General features: G+C 42.4%; 1 protein-coding gene across 4 annotated transcripts in view; it reads right to left on the minus strand.

Moving 5' to 3' along the window:
- Positions 1–262: 262 nt before the first annotated feature.
- Positions 263–21270, minus strand: part of ptprua (protein tyrosine phosphatase receptor type Ua) — a 198892-nt gene continuing 177884 nt past the window's right edge. For all 4 annotated transcript variants that reach the window (XM_035183324.2, XM_035183323.2, XM_035183322.2 and 1 more), the window contains 6 exons: positions 19880–20029; positions 15248–15562; positions 11135–11260; positions 3674–3831; positions 2848–2983; positions 263–1336 (listed from right to left, as the gene is read on the minus strand). In XM_035183324.2, coding sequence (XP_035039215.1) covers positions 1274–1336; positions 2848–2983; positions 3674–3831; positions 11135–11260; positions 15248–15562; positions 19880–20029 — 948 coding nt within the window. In that variant the 3' untranslated portion in view covers positions 263–1273. The remainder of the gene's footprint in view (positions 1337–2847; positions 2984–3673; positions 3832–11134; positions 11261–15247; positions 15563–19879; positions 20030–21270) is intronic.

Below are 21270 nucleotides of genomic sequence, written 5' to 3' on the forward strand. Positions count from 1 at the left end.
TAGTGTGGATCTGTGTTATTAGGGTAGACTGAGTGTAAATGTCATAAAATGTCAGTCCCTGGGTCCCTGGAAAGAAAGCCCCTCAACCCATTGTACATGAGCCCCAGACTGATGGAGACATACATGTTGTTTAGGTTGGTGCTTTACATTTTAGTGATTTGGTTTGCACTAGTATGACCAGTCAGATTCTAGAAGGGTGAGACATCGGCACCCTTCTGCTACCGTCTCTCTGTGAGGAGTAAAAAAAACCTCATGCAAAAAGCATGGTTGTTAACCAACATCGTGGTATTTTATTTCTTTTCCTGTTTTATACACTATTTAGAAAATAAAACACATTGAATAAATACAAATTTAGAAAGCAACGGATTTTGGCCGTATGTTCACAGCAACAAGTGGTTAATCTTACGGAGCTCTCTCGGGACTAGCGGAAGGATCCACGTTGGGGAATCCATCCTGAAGCAGACTCGGGCCACACACTGCAATGAAACACTTAAGACTGGGCATGCAGATGCTGAAGTGGTCCCCATTTACACAGACAGAGAGAATGGATTGGCACATTGATAAAACGTTAATACATCTAGAAACATCTGGAGGGGGAGGAAAAAAAACATCTATATACACGAAGAATAAATAAAGAGAGAATAGGTCCAAGACAACTCTACTGTACAGATATGTCCATCGGATGTGACGACTTCTTTCCTTCCCTCCCTCAGCTAAACCTTCAACTGTCAGTCTCACCCCCGGCAAAGTTCAAATATAGTACAGTACGACATGGGATGCTTACCAACAGCAGATTGCACCATTTACAGTGTTACAAACAAACACAAAACATCACCCAGTGGTTGGCATCAACTGTAGTTATCTTTCAGTGTTTGTTTATAGTAAGGCAGGAAACAGCGGAGCTCTTTGAATCCCGTCGTCGAGGTGTACAACAGGTAGTCCGGCTGCCTTAGACAGTGGTCACATACAAAATGAACTCCACTCCTCTGTTAGTGTCCTCTGGTTTGGAAGGTGTTAGGTGGCACAAAACAGTACACGTTGGATCAGAGCGCCGAGGGGAAGCCAATAGGGCGTGTGTCAGTAGTATGTTACAAGTTGTCCAGTGAGCATTTTCAGTCAAGTCTTTATGGCAAACGACATTTCATCCAAGCATGGCAAAGAAAACGACCAGAGCTGTATACACGGACTCAGGAGCCGGGAGCAGCAATCCAAGATGCAGGATCCCGGCTGCACACCTTCTCCTTGAGGAGGAACCAGGAGAGAGGGATGGGTGCTATCTGACCTCCAAGCAGTCCAGGTACTCCTGGGCCAGGTCATAGCAGAAGCGGTACTGCTCCTAGGAACACAACAGAGGTTCAGTTTCCAAAATTCACAGGGATGGTTTATCACAATAAGAGTAAATCACTTGCATTAATGAATTCCATGAGTTACTGGTCGAGCTATGTTTATCTACCTACTAATTCCACAAACATCTGTCTGTCTGTGGAATGCATATCCCCACAACAGTTCATCTTATCAGCTTCTCACTTGGAATATCTTTGTAAATTTCCTGAGAAAGTGTAGTGCCGAGTTTGATGCGATGGAGAAGCGGTAACTTTAATGGAAATAAAACATGAACAGGTGACCAGTGCTCTGTAGAGGTCAGTAGGGGCGGGGCAGTGCTCTGACAGTCAGCATTTGGACTGAGAACTGTTCCTCTACATCTTGATTATATTCATTATAAGATTTTTGTATTTGACCTTATCGGACTGAGATACAGACGGACTGACCAGTGATGGGAGCCAATCTCCGTTATGGTAAGAACATTCATAGAATCAATTTAAGTTTGGAAGTTTGACTTTAAAGTAAGAGCACAACATTTGACCCAAGTTGTGGACTTGGGTCAGAAGATTGTGTCGTTGTTTAACAGACCTCCCAAATAGTCAACATGCAATGAAAACATAACAGTTTAGTAAATAATTCAAACATATATAAACCACACATGTGAACAGTAATAAAGAAAATTCAGTTTCATTTTATAAAAAGCATTGACTATAAGTGCAGATAAACCAGGTAAACCAGTTTTCTAACTTCCCTCTGCACCATAGATTGTTTATAAAAATCTCTTCTATAAAAAGTGTAAAAAGGGACAGTAGATTGTAGAACAGTTTGAGGAGGACTCACTAATGGCGAGGAATAATTCTGAAGTAGCTCCGCATCATTAACTCTGACTAAAAGAACAGGCCGTTCTAAACAGGCAGGCCTACTCATGATCCTATCTGATGATGCTTTGAAGTCATAAGAATCCTCAAAACTTAATATCACATGTTTGCGAGATAAATTAAGGCCATGAACAGTCAGGGACATGACTGTGATGATTCATCCAATGTCTATAGTATTTGCCTGATCTCCCCCCACTCAAAATCCACCATGTCTCTTATGCAGCTGCACTGCATCCTGGTCTGTTGAGGTGACTGTGGGCGGAGAGATTGGTAACGCTGTCTCCTCCACAATGTAAGAGGGCTGAATGTCACTGCTAAATAATGGATCGAGGAAGAAGAAGGCCATGCTTTTTGAATCTTAAAAGGAGCCAACACAAAAACCTGAGGTTCCCAAACAAATATCAAATTTTCGCCCACCCACTGCTTTGCTTAAGCTCTGTATGCAACACACTGCATAAAAAATGTAATTCCAATTCATTTAAAACACACATTTAGAGTGGAAAATATCCTTTTCTACCATTTTTTTCTAAATGGATGTTGAATAATACAGATGGCTTCCCTGACATTCTTGTCTGGGCTGAGGGAGGAGCATAGTTTCTTTTCAATATGTTGTATGAAACAAAGATAAAAATGCCCACTTGCTCACCATTGTCTCCACCATGTTCGGCTTAGAATTGCGCAGTGTTTTGGCAGCAAAGAACACGTCTGCCACGCTGTGGTGACGAATCATCTCCAGGATCATGGTGCAGGCACAGAAAGTACCGCTTCGGCCACCGCCATTCCTGCTCCAGAAGAAAAAATGAAGACCGACAAACACACAAACAGAACAGAAGCAGAGAAAAAGACGTGAGTGACCTGACAAAGATGTGCGCAGCAGCTCAGACAGCCTCTCAGAGGGAGGCTACAGAGTGAAATGTCACAGTTTGACTGAGCACGGATCAAGCGCGCTGTCAGAAAAAGGCCAACTGAATTTCACGATGAATATCTGAGTACGGTTCTCATTAAAATACAGGACTGGGATTTAATCAGATATGAGATGTCTGACACGCAGGCTGACCTCCAGAGATCAAAAGGCCCTGACATGGAGTTGTGGGACAAATGTAATGGAAGACAGGCACTGTAAATCTAGCAGCTCAGCTAATGACACAAACACTTAATGTCTCATTCTTCCTCTGTAACACAGAGATAATGAGATTTAAAAACTCTCAAATCAAATTTTATTTTTGACCAGTTTAAAATAACAGCACCAAAGTGAATGATATGAATGCAGTCCGGCATCTTATTAGAGCACAGTCTACTCTCAGTTTCAAAGCTTTTCCAGACAAGAATAAAATTCATGAGCAGCTGTTGAATTTATAAAACGTTTTTTTTAATGTTGGAAATTACATAAACACACTGAAAACAGCAGCCGATTGCGGTATTGGCTATTAAAACACACAAGTAGGATGCAGGCTTATGTTCTGCAGACTTACAGACAGTGGACGATGGTGCGTCCTTCTCCACACTCCCTCTGCCAGTTGTGAACCTGAGCCAAAAGGCTGAGGAAGGCTTTCTTGGAGTCGGGCACGTCGCGGTATGGGGACCAGCGCAGGAACTGGAAGTGACGCACCACCAGCTGGCCTTCCTGAAGCTGTGGAGTCACAGAAAGTAAAGGGGGACGACAAAGTGAGAAGGGTCTTGTTTTTCAAACAATATATTCCAGTGAATATGCTTTGAACTCATCGCACATGCTCTGCACTTTACAAACTCATTAAAACATCTATCTGGTTATGACCCAGAGGGCATTCTGTCAACACTTCAAACCTGGTCCAGTGCAATGGTGCAGCGTCTGAACGTAAACTTATTTTCTACCAAGCTGCAACAAGTTGTGAAAACAATAGAGAAAAAAAAACTAATATAGAGATGTTCTATCACCTTTTGAAAAACAAAACAACACATTCAATCTTTTAATTTTATTATATATTTGAAATCCAGTGTGTAGGATTTAGAGGCTTAAGAAATACAATATATAGATCTTCTTGTATTTGTTAACTTGGAATGACCTTTCATATGTACATCGGGAGTATGTCAACTACAGTGGCCGAGAAGGGTCAAACCAAATATGGGCTCCAGAGAGGACCTTTCACGTTTTCATATTACTAGAGATTCACTACGACATACGGAACCTTCTTTTTTCTTCATGTCATTTTTTTAATGTGTTTGTAATTGTGATTTTCAAAGCAATTTTCCCATACTGATGCAGTATGCTGCATTCATAGACTTTTTGGCCACATGGGGGCAGTAGGTCATGCTTTAAACACATATTAGCTATAAAAACTAAAGATTTTAAAACTTGTTAAGCCTCATTAATGGTCAACATTTGAGATTTGTATAAGAAACAGACGGAGCTTTATGTCCGTACTCATTCACTTTCATTTTGTCCATGTTTGTGCACATCTTCTGAAAGCTTGCAGATACGGACGAAGGGGAAGAAACAGAGCGCGACCACAGGAAGTCATGGGGGGTTTAGTTTAGCCAATAACTTAAGCGAGACTATCTTAGGACATGAGGAATACACTTGGTGAGTTGGTAAGAAACTAAAGGCATCTATACAATGTTACTTTGCCTGGGAAAAGGGACAAGCAGCCACTTTTACCTTTTTCTTAAGAGGTACATTATCACAACCTCCTCCACACCATGCTTGCCCTCCACTGGATGTTTGGCTGAATAATCACGCCAACGTACAGGAAGCAAAGGTATGATGGTATGTGGTTTGAAAAAGATTGATATCTGCATCTCTTTTTGTGTATTAAGACAACATAAATGAGCCTTTAGCTGTTTCTTATTTACACATTCCGCAAATATGGTGGTGTATCTATGGTTACCAGATTAAAAGAAAATCCAATATTCACTCCCTTTTTGGCTGGTTTGCTCAACACTAACTCCTGAGAACCACATCTGGCTGCTTAGTCGCTTGATTGAGTTTTTATAAAAGCTGTTTGCTGCAGATCCGAGTGGAGAGAGTGATTGTCACTACGACCAACTCCGTTCACATCACACATAAAAATACATTAATTAGGTAGCAGCTTTAAAGATAAATATCTTGAATTGGGTTATTTTTATTTGTATTGACATTGATAAGATACAGATACAGTATCTACATGTTTGTCCCACCTCAGCAGGGACCGGGCTTTCTATTTGTCTAAAATGGACATCTGAATTTGACAGCAAAGACTGAGGCCGCCATGACGGTGCAGGTAAGGGGGCACAGGAGGGGTTTTTTAGCGAAAGGGGGCTCAATGACAAGGACACCTCTGTTTGACTGGCTGCTGCAAACACAGACAGGACACTGTTGACTGAGGTCAAAGGATGGGAGCTGGAAGTGTCACCAAAGTGTAGTGTGGGAGCTGGAGTTGGACAACATTTTCCAGACAGCACCCAGACATGGGTGTATAAACACACACAAACACACACACACACACAAAAATCCAGTAACACAAAAGCGATACTGAGATATGGGATATAACAGAGGTCCTGTTTGTTTCATTATCACATAATTGCTTATTAAACAGGTCTTGGTACTATAGTACATGTGGCTAATGACATTATCATGTTGTTGATACAGTTGCTTTGTTGAAAGTAGGATGATTATTATGCTGCAAATCATTCTGACCGCTGGGAACAACAAATGCCAGCTGGGACGTAGGTCACCATTCAGAATCATTAAATAGGCATCAGGCTTCATTAACCCTCTTAAAAATAAATGAATTGATTCAGTGCCAGAAAAATGCCTCCCACAGCAATACAGAGCTGGAACAGCCTTTCGCTGAGGCAGAACTTGAGCAGAGGTTTTTTGTCTAGAACCAATATTAAAGAAAAACATTTCATTGTATAAGAAAAATAAATACATAAATAAATTATATATTTAAAGGGTGATTTTGCCATTAATGTTAACTGACATCAAAGTTACATTTCAAGGAAATAATGATTTCGAGTTGGACTTGGATTTTAATGTTTGGTTCGTTAGTGTGCAGAGAACAAGATGACAGCAATTACATCCAGTCAGAGAAAATAGGGTGGGCGATGTGGAGGAAATAGACAGGTTTCGTGAAGAAAAAAAACAGACAAAACAAACAAAAGAAAATGTAACACTAAATGAGTGAGCAATCATCGAAACTCCACGACCACCACTTCTGTCAGAGCAGACCAATCATCTGAAGCTGCTTTCAGACATGAACTGAACTCCGGATAATCTCCTGACATGCTCCAGGAGGGGCTGTGTGTGACAACACAAATGTCAAAGTGAGAGGCTCCAGACTTTTTCTGGACTTTCTCCTGGCAGGCCTCTAGTAAGAACTCTGGAAAATACTATACCGCAGGAGTCAACATGAGCAAGTGATGATCTTTCTAATGCACTACAGGAATCAAAAATAAAATAAAAATAAAATGAATATCTCAGGATGAAAATGCGGTGCCATACACATAGATGTTGCCTGACCTTTTGGTGACCAGGGGCGACACTGGTGTCAATGTGCTCTATACAAAACCCCTGCAAACGCATCTGAGAATCTTCTGCTGTGTTGTTAATATGAGAAACGCAAACTGTGGAGAAAGTCCGGACCCAATGTGCAGACATTCTCCAGAGTTCATGTCTGAAAACGGCTCGAGTTGTTAGGTCCAGCCAGTCCCACCTTTAAAATGAACCACCTATCGAACCCTACAAGGTACGCGATCGCCCAGCACATACAAGAAGGGAAAAGCTATGAGATGTCTCCCTCAACTATCAGAGCACTGAGGTTACCCAGGTAACCAAACACTCCCTCTCAGTATTTTGCTATAGCGGATGTGGTCATCTCCCAGTTTGCAAGCTTGGAAGAAGTTGGTAAAACACAGATGGTGTTGGCGAAGTTTCTCCCCTCAAAAAAACAAAAATATATATTTTGGGGCTCAAATATTGTACACTCCGAGTGGAAAACTGAATCATTGTCAACCAAGCCAGAGGCAGCATTGTAACTCATGAATGTCTCTCTTCGCTTCATCCTTGCTGGGAGCACAAAGGACAAAATCTTCCAAATATGCAAAATCCTGAGCCTCGTAGCTCGTACAGGATTCAGAGCTGCTTTGGTACACTTCAGAGGCTACTCCCTAAAGAGCAAAATTCTCTGTCCCCTGGATACTAAATATACTTTCAAAGTAGGCATCTTGCAGATTTGAATTGTGAACCAGGTTGCCTGGTCAAACTTAGTGGAACAGAGCGTTGTGTGTGAGCATTCTGGATTCTAAGGAAACAAAAATCCAGAACGGGAAGTATTGAATTTCCTTTTCTCAGGATAAGGATATACCAGGAGTCCGTGCTTGATTCCAGCCTCTGGCACAATTGGAGTTGCCTCAAGGCTTCAAAGAGAAGACGCTTTGCTCTCCAATGCCCTTGTGGCTCCCCCTACAGCCTCTGTAAACACCACAGCATTGAAACTTGGTGGTTTCATATCAAACTGAAGCCTGTAATTCCTGGACAAGGTTATCAACATACAGGGTCCAACTTCGTATGCACACAACTCTTCCGCTTTGGTAACTAAGGGGCCTGGGGCTTGATTCTCAAGCCTGGAGCAGCCGAACTGTCTTGAGGCAACAGTTTGCCTTGCACTCTTTAATTTTCCCTTACCATCAGGCATTCAGCTTGACTGCAACAGTGGCTTCTTTATTGGAATACTATGAAAGGTTGTTGGTGCAAGCTATGGCTTCACAATCAGTGAAGAAATGTGTCGAAGATTCCCTCTTCACTCTGAACTGATCCTATAGGCACTGAAGGGGGGTACATTAACTGGGGGGCACAGAGGAAACGTGTGCTTTTCCATCATGGTGAACCTTTTCAACGTGTAATTTTCCCATTATATAAATCCCTGTTCTCCTTTATCATTCTGTCATGTGAACCAATCGATAACACAACTGCTGCTCACTGGCACACTTTGAACAGATAAACCTTGGGAGCTGTGGGGAAGGGTTGAGCCGACTCGCTACTGGAACTGCCGGCTTCAACTGGATAGGAAGGGGAAGAAATGGCATCCTCCACCATATCCTTGGCTAGAGGATTCAAAGGAATGCCATCATCCCTACTTCTCAGTCACCATGCTCCCAATCAGGGTTGAGGAGCTCACTGAACAGAAGAGGGAATTCTGCATTGGATTTCTCCACCTTACCCCAGCAGAATGTGCCACAAATGGTTGGTTTATCTGTGGGTTTTGCCGTGGCCTCGGAAAAAATTGGAGGTAATCCACACTCCACAACCCATGATGACACAGTGAAAACACGCTTTTATAAATATTTGCAAATGTATCAAAACTTGAAATTAAAAATAAAAAACCCATTGCAGAAGCAATTCCAACTTGAGGATTTCTTGATGACGTCCCTACAAGCTTCACACACTTGGATCGGAGCACTTGATGTCATTCTTCCAAGCTGATTCTCTCCAGTGGCGTCAGATCAGATGGGAAGCATCTGTGAATCATCTTCAGCTTCAATTTTTGTCTCATCAGACCAGAGGATTTTTTCCCCCCCACACGCTCTCAGAGCCCTTTAAATTCTGTTTGGCAAACTCCAAGAGGGCTGTCATATTCCTTTTAATCAAAGTGGCTTCCACCGACCATAAAGGCCTGATTGATGGCGTGTTGCTGAGATGGTTGTTCCTCCCATCTTTGCACAGCAATGGCGTCAATAGGCGTGGGCAGCTGACGTTACAGGCCCGCATGATTTATGAAAAGCCCTTTGTAAGCCCTCAAAAGGAAAATGACGTCACTAATTAAAACAAAAGCAACAGATCTACTATTTGGCACATGTGGATTTTGTGTGACCAGGAAAGGCCAGAGTGAGCTTAATCCGTTGCCTTGGATGCAGATGAGTCAGAAACACGGTGAGGACCTCTGCCTCATCTACAGGCCTTGGTCTGTGAAAAAGAGGGGCGACGACTCGTCTAGCTTGTTGCTTGACATGACACCCTTTAAAAAAGATTTCCAAGGCGCACCTTCACATTTGATTAAAGCTAATGTGTGTAAATCATCATAAATAACCTTGTAAAGGCATCATGAATGACAGATTTAAAGGCAAACCAGTGTGTGACAGGAAGCAGAAATGTCAAGCTATAATTACTGTGATTATTATTATTTGTGTCATTATTATAATGTTTATATTATTGAACGAGTCAATTACTCTGTCAAACCACAGGATTTTAATTATTTAGAAAGAAAAAAAACATTATTTGAGTCTGTTTTGAGTCATTTCCCCGATGAAATGTAGAGTTTAATAAAATAGAATATGTTTGCACACAACAGTACAAAGGAGAGGAGAAGAGATACAGTACAACAGAGGAATGAAGATTTTGAAGATGTTAAGGCATGACATGAAAGGACAGAGACACCAACAGATAACAAAGCAGAGGTATGGATGGGAATGATACAGGGAAGAGACAGGCCGACAGCGTTAACGGACGGATACGAGAAAGGGGGGAGAGAGAAAGAGAAACGAGAGCAACAAAGAGGAAAGACTTAGGTTGGATGATGTTATGGAAGACAGATGTTTTCACAGCTCAGATGTATTTCCACTGTGGTAAGTCATAAATAACAATAAAATGCTGATATCTGTACATTTGTTGCAGCATTAAATATTTGCCTGTAGCTGCATCATGTAGAGTTGCTGTGAACTGTGACTTTCAACCCATATGGAACTGAACTACACCCAGAAGAGCAAGACACCTCTGCCAAGGCCCGACAGTTCCCTTAAATTCAATCAAGCTGCAAATTTTACTGACACATAGATCAGTTTCATAAACATGCCTGATTTTTGTCATCAAGATCCATGAATTCAGAGGAAAACTATAAAAATGTTGAAAAAACGCCATATCTCGCAATGTTAAAGAAAGTGAAACCTCTTCCTGGATCCACACAAAAATTCACATATCACATCCTTTTTTTGTTTAATCTAGCTAAGAAACAAATATACAAACAGACCAACAAACAAACGCACAGGGGTGAAAACATAACCTCCCTGGCAGAGGTAACAATGAGCATTAATGACTATTTAGTCCGTTTTGTTTGGTTTGCTTTTGTATAATCTGATATTGGTTGGTCTGTTCAATTTATAGTTTAAGTTGAGATAAATAACGCTAAAAATGAGAGATTTGGTCAGATTCTGGTTGGATTATACTGATATCCTCTTCCCGAGCAGGACAGGAGAGAGCAGAAGAGAAGAGGAGAGCGAAGATGAGGAGTGTGAAAGAGGAGATACTGGAGAGAATGAAGAAGAGGTGAAGAAGAGGAGCGAATCACACAGACACTTGACACAAAAGTTTTTTGCTCAAGGTCCCTATATCTTGTCAGGGTTTTACATCTGTTGCTTAGTATAAATATTAGTTTGATGCTAACTCAGACTGTACGCTACAATTGAAGATGACAGTGATCAACTATAGTCAATGATCCTTACAAGGTCTCTGCTGCAGAGAACCTGAAGCTCTCTCTGTCAGAGTGGCCACCCCCCTGACCAAGACCCTTCCTGCCAAGTTACTCGATTTGGCAGGATCACGAGGAAGAGACTCCTGAAACTCCAAACTTCTTCCATTTCACGGTTATCAAGGCCACTGTGCTCGTTCAAACACCTAAAGCTTGAGAAATGGATTCAGACCCTCATTCTGCTATGTGCCTCATCACAAATATTTTTCACAGTGTTCAGAAAGTTTCCCGGATTTCACAGCTTGGATTTTGTCCTGACATGCAATGTGAATTAATATGAATATTTTGATTTAAAAAAATGTCTAAAAACAGTGTAGGCCGAGGCAAACATTTTTTTTTTGTTTAAAATAAATGATCAATAACACAACACAACGTGCAAGCAGTGAAAAGTATCTCTTTATAAATAAGAAAACGAGACGCTGCATTTTTTCCACACTGTGGGGATGTGACACCTACCCTGGTGATGTTCTGAACCCCGAAGAGACGGATGATAACGTCATCGTCGGCTGTCCTGGACAGAAGCTCCACCGTCATGGGACCAAACTGCTGCAGCCCCGGCTCAGGCCAATACTGCAGACACGGCTGAGGAAGAGCAAGAGGAGGAAGGGGGGGAATAGGAGGTCATTAGCCCACACATGCTTGAGGCAGGACAAATCATTATGTCAGCAGCCAGTGATTGTGAAGCCCGGTAACAAGACACCTGAGTATTGACAGCGCAGACAATTAGCTTAAATTACAATGATTACCTACAAATAGCAAGCCGTAAATTAAATGAGCAAAAAACAACCTGCTTGGAGCCGCGAACAATCCCTCACATAAGTCGTGGTCACCTAGCATGAATTATTCATGAGGCGAAATCATTACCATTAGTGCATTATAAATTAATGGGGTAGGAGACCTTGGCTGTGCCTGGATGAGATAAACAGGAAGTTAGCCGAGAGGTTGGTTTTCAAAAACAGCCAAAGTGTCCTATCACCACTGCTTCAAAGATACCATTAGGAGTGGGGCCAAAAACACAGGGGAGCGGCGATGACAACCGTATCGCGGTCTGCGGTGACTTTGGCATTAACGGGGAACCCTGGAGTAAGGAGTGGTAATGGGGTTTCACAATGACAGAAGGGTATTAACAGGTGACATTGGGCAGGAGGGGAGATAAATATTTATACATGCAGACAGGTGACTGGCAGCCCCAACTCAGGAGGGCAAAGTGAGTGTGTGCACGTCGGAGGGATGGACTGTTAATCCACTGGCAGCCAGAGACAAGGAGGGACAAAAAAGAAAGTGACAGAGGAGGAAGGACAGGATGCAGCTGACAGGCATGTTGGAAATGTCGAGCGGGGATCCGACATGACACGGTGGTCGAGCGGCAATCGGGAGATGGCAGAGCGAACCCACGCATGAGCAAACATGGAGGGGAGAGATAAGAACGTGTTAATTCCGTGACAGCCCCGTGCAAATTAAACAGGCGTGCTGCACGCAGGGTAGACGCTTGTTGGCGGAGCACCAGTTAAAGGCCAGACATGTGATGACCCGTCGTCACTGCGCCGTGTGACACATTCATGTCTTATCTGAAGATGAAGAGGGATGACTGGTTGTCATGGCTACTGTCCACATGTTCCACCATGAGGAATGACAGTGGGAACAGTCATCTTTATTTATGAATTTAAATAGCGTCCAATTTCAGAAACAAGGTAGAACATTTTAGGGAAGAATATTTGAGGTGTTTTGCCTTTATTTGAAAGTAGAAAACTTTGGAAGATATTTATAAAACACAAGGCCAAACATTTGCTCTCTACCTTTTCCAATGTGACGATTTTACTGCTTTTTTCTGCTTATATATCAATGCATTTTACTGTCCTTGTGTTCTGAACAGCTGGTCGGAGCAATCTTAAGACTGCTGACATTTCATAACTTAGGCGACAAATTGATTACTCAAAACATAATAAAAGTCTCGACCGAAAAAAAAAGAAGGGATAAATAATTGCAGCCATAACACATGCTGGACTTTTATAGACAGGATTCCCTGTACAATCTCAGTAGGAGGGTAGAAAACATTTTGAAGAAGACATGTTGCCACGATGTCATGATAACTTACATGTGATATTTCCAGTATATATGTACAGCTGGAAACCAGTGTAAATACTGTTTGTTCATATTCCGCACTCCTTTAAGTGATAGTTCACAGAAAAATGAAAAATCACTCATATCTAGTCACCACTATGCCGGTGGAGGGGTGGGTGAAGTGTTTGAGTCCACGTAAAGAAATAACATAAAAAGTGCCTCTATACTGCTCCTGTGGTGTCATCCAAGTGTACGTAAGCCCCGACATTTAAATTTGACTCGAAAAGGCATCATTACACCTTGTTTTTAGCCTAAATATCCTCTGATATCGGCCACGTTCACGTTTATGCGCGCACACACCTTGTAGTTTGAAGACGTGGTTGCCAGTTACTTTAATTGTATTGGATTTGGCTGCAACACTGTTTACCCTGTTCTGAGGACTTAAACACTTCATCCACCCCTCCATCTGCATAGTGGTGAGTTAATCCACACACACATGGGGAGAACACGCAAACTCTCCACAAAAAGGTGTCAGGTGAACCAGGAATCTAACCAAGAAAACATGCCACAGACTGCTGGATACTCTCTGTCTGTATGTGTATCTGTATTTTGGGAACTGTTGATCTTATTGGATTTGCACTAGACACGTTTATTGTTAATGGCCCAAGGAAGAAAACTGTCAAATTTGGATACACAATACGTTCAATATTAATAAAATTTGACTAAACCAGCGCTTCTGTAGCAGCAGCGTCTGGGACTCAACGACACAGGGAACAGATTTTTTTTTACTTATGGGTTTTAAGTACTGAGTCAAGCTTCCCTGAACTTTGAATAAACAGGTGAACAGCGCTTTGTGCAGCAGTGGTGGCTTCAAGGTTCTGTGGACTCAGACTCACAGCAGGACTTTACTCGCAGCAGTTCACTTACTGCAGGAATATTACAGTGGAATTTTGAAATTGAAAATCTATTGAGTTTGGGGTCTCGACGCAGCCCAGAGTCCTTTGTCACTACGTCCCTGTGTTTTGTAAAACTTTTCAAACGATAATTGGAAACAAAGTCGTAACATCCAAGAACTCTCCATGGTTCACACTGTGATGAGAAGTGATTTGGGCTCCTGATTTCCTCATCTTTAAGAATATATGGATTTAAAAGGCACTGCTTAGATTACTAAGTGAGGAGGAATTGCTCTTTGCTGGAGAGTTTGCTGGCTATAAGTGAACAGGCCTTAAGAGCGAGGCTGAGAGCTTCTTGGTTTACAAAGCTTTTGCCTTTTTTTCCATACACTTTTGCTCTGCTCTTGAACTTTCACTTTGCCTCACAGTGTTTGGAAGTGGTGGGAAATTGGTCCTGACACTCTACATTCCTCACATCTTCTTTAGGTAGTCTAAAGCCTAATGTACAATTCTCAGGGAGGAAGCTGCTGGTGATTTGAAATCACCTCTCGTAGTTAAAGGTGGGGGTAAGCCATTTTAATCCAATACACTTCTGGTCAAATTCGACAAATATCCCGTCACGGTCCACTAGCTGCACATTCTGTGCGTGTGCTGGGATAAAAATTGGGTTTGAATATTCAGCCCTTACTCTGTACTCGGTAAACAGAGAAGGCCAGATGACCGGAAGAGCACCTATCTGTGCGTGTGTACAGGACAGTAGTGGGAAACAGTCAAACATGTTGATGGTACACGATATTTAATAAGACATGGGACCGGGAACATCACTGTAATCATTGATATTGTAGAAATATTGTAATCATTCATCCTTCTCCTATTGAGGAAAGATTACCTAAAAAAGTGTCCTCAGACAACGCACACTGCCATTACTGTTTCTGAATATAATAACCACTGTTAGCTGCTGGAAATGCTAACACTGCTATCTCACTGGACGTTATACCCACAATCCTTTTCACAGAAGCGCTCTGAATGCTACCTGAAGCCCCAGAGACCAACCCAGAGAGGATAACGAATGAATAAAAGTGCTGCATGAATGTGGGGGGTGCAGCTTCAGGAGGACAAGTAAAGGGACGGGTGTGTTTGTTTTCCTTTGCCCCATCTCGAAGTTAAACCTCGCTTCAAAAACTGTGATGTTCCGGCTCATTGTTGTGACCCTGCATAGAATCAGAGGAACCTTCCCGGAAGTAAATGTCATGAATTTAATTTGAGCATTTTTAAATTAAACTAATGGCATTGAGGTCGTGATTATTTTTGGTCCTAAAAAATGTGTCTATAAGATGTTCGAACAGCGTGTGCAAATCCAACATTGCGTGTATTACTGGGGAGTAAGTACACTAAATGGACACTGTGGGGCACTAATCAAAATCCAGCTGTGATGAAGATGCTGTCACACAAAGGGTTTTAATGTTTCCCGTGGCAACATTACGAGAGGCAAGCTGAGAAGTTAGAAGTCGGGGCTCAGCATAATGAGATCGGTAATGAAATCACTTGTACTTCCAGCTGAAGTGTAGACAATTTAATCTCCAGCTGCTTTGTGACCCCCTGTGTCTCTACTCACCCAGGCAGAGTTGGACTGGTTGAGCTGGTTCAGCATCACCACCGAGGTGCAGCCGTAGTCGTACACGAGCCTCCAGAAGTCGGTGGTGGTGCCGGGCAGCGGGTGCGGCGTCACCACGAAGGCGGCGGGCCTGAGGCAGCTGTCGGCGAGCGCGGCATTGATGTAGTTGCAGCTCTCCCCCTCGCTGGTGACGAGGAAGGCCAGGGAGCGGTCCGGCGGCAGCACATCCATGCTGCGGTTCTTCTCGCGGTTCCTGGGCATCAGGGAGACACTGCACTCCTCCACGTCCAGGTGGGGAGTCACCGAATTCAGAGTCTGGCGGGGGAGGAGGAGGAGGAGGAGCGGGAAAGTGAAGAAGACAAGAGTATTCAGGGAAAATAATTAGAAAGGTTGGCTTGTGTGTGTGTTTGAGAATGTGTTCACATTTTAGATGCAGAGATAAAAATGAAAGAGTGAGAATAAAGATTGAGATAAGAGGAGACAGACGCAGCGGAACAGAAATGGGATCAAAGATAGATGGACAGAGGCAATGAAAACATTCCCTGCTCACACGGCTCGACTGTCAATACTTGACAAGCACAACTATCTCCAATCATCTCTGGGAAACTTTAAAACATATTTATTATCAGTCCAAACCCCCACAAGGCTTAATGGATAAAAACACATTTAGTGCAATCTCATACATTATGAATAAGCACTTTATGAAGCAATGGAAATTGAAATGAACTGATTATCTAACTGGCTTCATATTGTGAACGACTCCCCAATGGTTCAGACAAAATGAATAGAATAGAGCTCGCCGCTGGAGTGAAGTGAGTCCAGGCTACGAGCCGCAGATATGAGTGGGTCTGACTGGACGAGCTGCACTGGAGCATGTGGAGAGGAGGATTTCTAATTACACTGACCAAAGGTCACCAAACGCTGGGAGAAGGCAACACTATTACATAAAAGACATCTACATGATCTTTGTTGCACTCAAAAACCTTCATAGCTGCCACAAAGGTTTTTATGCTGAAACACTAATTAGATGAGCAGCACCGGCCTTGGTGGCTGTCACTCTCATTTCATTAGATCTTTAACAAGCAGAGGATTTTTCTCTTGAAAGACCAAAAGCACAGTGTGTCGACTGAGGCCAAATGTAAAAGCTCTCATGTGGAGGACACAGGTTGAATCACAGTTGTGTCGGAGCAATCAGTGAGTTTAGTAGTGAAATGGACAATCATTTATTTGAAAAAAAAGTCAAGCAGTGGAAAGGCTTGAGCAAAAATAAAATAACAGGACAGGAGTGCGGTCTCGGACATTTTTATCATTTTCAGTTTGACCTTTGATGCAGAGTGATTTTCAAGATTTACAGCAGAGTAAAAGCAGAATAAAGTCAGGTAGTGAGCTGAGGCTGAAATCTGTTACTGCTTCAGTATAAATGTGGGAATTTCATTCAACCTGCGCAGTACAGAGCTGTTAGACATTTAAAGGGGACATAGCATGCCCATTTTACCACAAGTTGATATGGTTCCTTGGGGTCTTAATGAAATGTCTGTAACATACTTTGGTCAAAATACCACAAGGATCATATAAAACAGCACCCTTTTTACCCTGTATAAAACAGCCCTCCACAGAGTGACCTGTTTTGAGTGCCTGTTCCTTTAAATGCTAATGAGCCAGCTCCCCCTCCCCCTCTCCCCCATGATTTTAAACGATATAAATTACATATTTTATATGATATAAATTATCAAATATGCATCCCATACTTTGTATTCCCCTTCTGTTGTCCTGGAGTTTTAATTTTCCCAATCACATAATTAAATGTCCCCTCTGCCCATCCACTACAAGCACACAAGCAGACAGACAGAGAGAGAAAGAGAGGTGGGGGGCTATGAAGACCATCATTTACCCCGAACCCCGACATTCAACGGGTACAACAACAAGCGGAGAAAGCAGAATCGCGGGCTGATCTTATATATACAGTCTATGGGGCTGACCAGCGCGAGAAATGCACGTCCCGTGTGAACAGCCAGGCGGCTGCGCGCTGGAGAACGGCGCTGCGCTGCCTCGCAGCGGCACTCCGCCCGGTGTTAACCCGCGGAACTACTGTAACCCGGCGGAACTACTGTACCCGGCGACAGTAGAGCTGAACACTGCGGAAGTCTTCCACACAGCTGGCTGTGTGGAAGACCGCATGAGACAGGCAGCGCAGCGCCGTTCTCAAGCGCGCAGAGCCTGGCTGTTCACACGGACGTGCATTTCTCCGCTGGTCAGCCCCATAGACTGTATATATAAGGTCAGCCCGCGATTCTGCTTTCTCCGCTTGTTGTTGTACCCGTTGAATGTCGGGGTTCGGGGGTTACAGTAGCGCTGAACACTGCGGAAGTCCTCCACACTGCTGGCTGTGTGGCGCTGACACAAATTCCAGCTCACGCACGGGAGAGCGAGCGGTCGCTCCCGAGCAGCTGCTGCAGCCTCCCAGTCCCAACGATCCAGACAAATGCCACATGTGAGTGAATCGCGGGCTGACCAGCGGAGAAATGCTCGTCCCGTGTGAACAGCCCGGCTGCGTGCTTGGGAACGGCGCTGCGCTGCCTCGCTGCCTCCGGTGTAAACCCGGCGTAACGTTGTGGGGGGACGGGGGGTGGGCCAAGACCATGTAGGGAGACTTCCAGTACCTTGTTACGACACAAAACCCAGGAAGCTCAATCGAGTCGCTCAAGCATGACGTTTCTGACTTAGAGGAACTATAACAAAACGCGCGAGTGTTTTTTCCCCAGAGTTTTTGGGTTGGTAGACATGCCAGATACCCACATTAACCTGTAGAAGCACTAACAAAGTGGAATTTGCATGCTATGTCCCCTTTAAGTTGATTTATAGTTAGATATATAGTACAGTATAGTTGGTGTGTTGTTACATTGCAAAAATGCCATCTAAAATGTATGTCAAGACTTAGATGTGAGGAAACATTAGCTTGAAATAAGTTAAAGTGTCTGCCAGTGTAGAGATTATTTTTCACTTCGTAAAGTATGTCCAGCGACAACTCCCAAAATGAAATAAAAAGAGCTAATTTAAAAAAATGATGTAATAGTGTAGTTAATTCAATAGCAATACTGAATAAAATAACATATATGGATAAGATAAATTAATTTGGGGCAGATGCCAATATTAGGTTGAATGATGAGCTTTTTACAGACAAAAGTATGAGCATTTATGTTTTCCGACACTTATTTTCCAAAATATACTTTACATTGATGTTTACATTTGTTTAAATTATTTAGGCTCTAGAATCTGTCTGGTCATGTTTGGAAGCTATGAGCCTCAGGAAGTTGGACAGTCAAATTATGAATCTGACTTTGGTGATCCCCTCTCATCCTTCCTCTGTAAGCAGCACTGCTGTTACTAAAGAAATGTAACATGTGACGTGAAAAAGAGGAGAAAGCACATTGAGACAATGAGGACTGTGGCTGGTCAGCTTTGCCGGCTCCTGCAAGTGTCTGATGGCAGTGGACACAGCTGAGAGAAAAGATGACAGGAAGTAAGCAGAGAATAACAGTGGCTAACTTTTCCACCGTCATTCACATCATAATGAAAAGACAACTGCTATCTAGGGGAGAGCAATTAAAGCATGATGGTGCAGCTATGTATCGCTGTGGCAGAGAGATCTGACAGTAAACTATATATCAAAACTTAAATTCTGTAGCCTGAAGTCAGAGCAGTGGAATATCTATGAAATGAAAATGAATAGAAATAAAAAAAGCAGACTCTGACACGATAGAAAATAAAACTTGAAGGGAGCAAAAAGTTTCCTCACAAAGAGACAGTTTGTCGATAGATATCTTAGGAACATCAGTGTAAACGTGTCAGGAAGAGCTCAACAGCTTATCTGCAGCCTCTTTTGGACAGGTAACACAAGTTAATAAAACCTGCACTTTTATCAGATAAACTGCTTCTTATATTGTACTACACCATAGACTGTATATAAAGATGCGGATACTGGGTCTGGGCAGTAGCGCATGGAGGGATGGAGCGTCGGTATCAAGGTCTCGCACCCAACCAATCTCAAATTAAACTCTCAGCTGTCAATCATGACGTTTCACCCCATTTTTATAGCATCAAATAAATAAAAGCAAACGAACTGGAAAAGTGAGCGCTTGAACAAACATCAGTGATATAAGAACTACCTAAAATGACAGAAACCATCTTTGAGAACTATTTACTTTTGTACTTTTTATTTTGGCTGACCTCCCATCCGCTGACACAGTTTATGACGTGTAGTGCAGCTAGCCACCAGGTGGCGATAGAGAGGTTTTGGGAAGCAGTCATGTCGTCCATCTTTATGCATAGTCTATAATAAACCCATTAACCATGTACATGTCAATATTGTGAATGAAGCTGTCACATCTGTCAGCTCCTTAGCTTTATCCAGCGACAAACAAGGACTCATGGGATATTTCTCGTAAAAAAGGCCTTTCAGCTGTGTCTGTTTCGTAAACCGTGTGGTTATTCTGGCAAATTTGTTCTGCTTTGCTGAAAATTTCAAATTAACATTTCAATTTTAGTGTTAAAAGTGATCTCACTGGTTAGGAAAGGATTGTTCAGACACTGACACGTACTTGAATAGAAATCCTGTGTTAGTGCATGTGTTACCTGGAACTCCTCTCTGAGCTGCGAGGTGTTGCTCTGAGAGTCAACCTTCAGCATCTCTTTGTAGATGAGAGCGAACTCATTCACAGGGATGGCAGTCTCTCCACACAGGCAGGCCTCCAGGATGGCGTCGTGGATGAACACGTACTGTTCCTAAGCGACAAGAAGCATTCACAAATTTACAAAGGCACAAAAAAAATATCCCACACGCAGTTTCTCCCCAACTGTTAATTGCCCACTTGTGACGAACAATGCAAAATTTAATTACAGCTGCTGAATGTTGACTAATGGCCACAACTGTCAGACATCCTTCATACTGCCATGCCCACTCTTGGGCATTAATGCCGGGCAGAAAATCCTCTATTAAAAGGGTAAAAAAACAAAAAAAACAAAAACAAATGCAGAAATTGTACATCAGAGGAGCCAAACACTGCCCACACACAATATCTGAATAACATCATGAGCCATGCAATTAACCAGGAAACTTGTTTTGACATCCAACCAAACAAAAGATTAAAGAAGCGAGGATACATTGAAAAATGACAGGCATAAAACTGTCCCTCTTCCAACTTATTTATAATGTGCAATCTGTAATTGCAGAGATATGCATTGGACTGGTAGACATGCTCTCGCTGAAAAGGTGAATAGATGGAATTAAAAGGGAGATAAATGCCATTGTTGGGGTATTTACTGCACCGTCTCCACTTCCAGCTGTGTTAATGAGAGAAGAGTTTTTAAACTCTTTCTCAACTTTTAATCGTTTTATTTACTCCAGTAATTACTGTCTCCCCCTGGTGCGTTTGGTGCGGGACGACTGGGAGTTCACAGCAAGTGCTCGCATTGTGTTTATTTGCAAATTAAAATAAGTAAAGTTGTCTTTAAATCTTCTAACTATCACATTGTTAGTACTGTCACACATTAATATGACTTTTTCTAAATTGAATGTTTAAACATAATTTGCATTTGTAAATGATTTTTTAAAATGGCCGTCAAATAGCAAATACATTTTTAGAAGAGCTTTACATCTGAATATATTCAGCTGTGCATGCTAGGATACTAATATTCAAGCATTTAATGCTACATTATGCTTTTATTCCACTATATCTCAGAGGGAAATTATGTTTATATTTCACTCTGCTGCATTAACTTGACAGCTATAGTTTCTAGCAGCAGTTTAACTATTTTACATACATAATATATGATGGTTTTAGATATGATGTATTGTTGTTTAACTACTTGCTCCATTTAAAAGTTAAGGCTGCACTCGTCAATGTTTTATATTAACAACGAATCAAACCACAATGTGCAATGTAAGAAAAGACTCTACACAGAGCTTTAGTTCTCTGCTTTTACGGCCCATAACTTCAGACTCTTAACAACCTGCTTCCAGCTGG

Source organism: Hippoglossus stenolepis, chromosome 17 (genome assembly GCF_022539355.2).
Source record: "Hippoglossus stenolepis isolate QCI-W04-F060 chromosome 17, HSTE1.2, whole genome shotgun sequence".
Taxonomy (NCBI): domain Eukaryota; kingdom Metazoa; phylum Chordata; class Actinopteri; order Pleuronectiformes; family Pleuronectidae; genus Hippoglossus; species Hippoglossus stenolepis.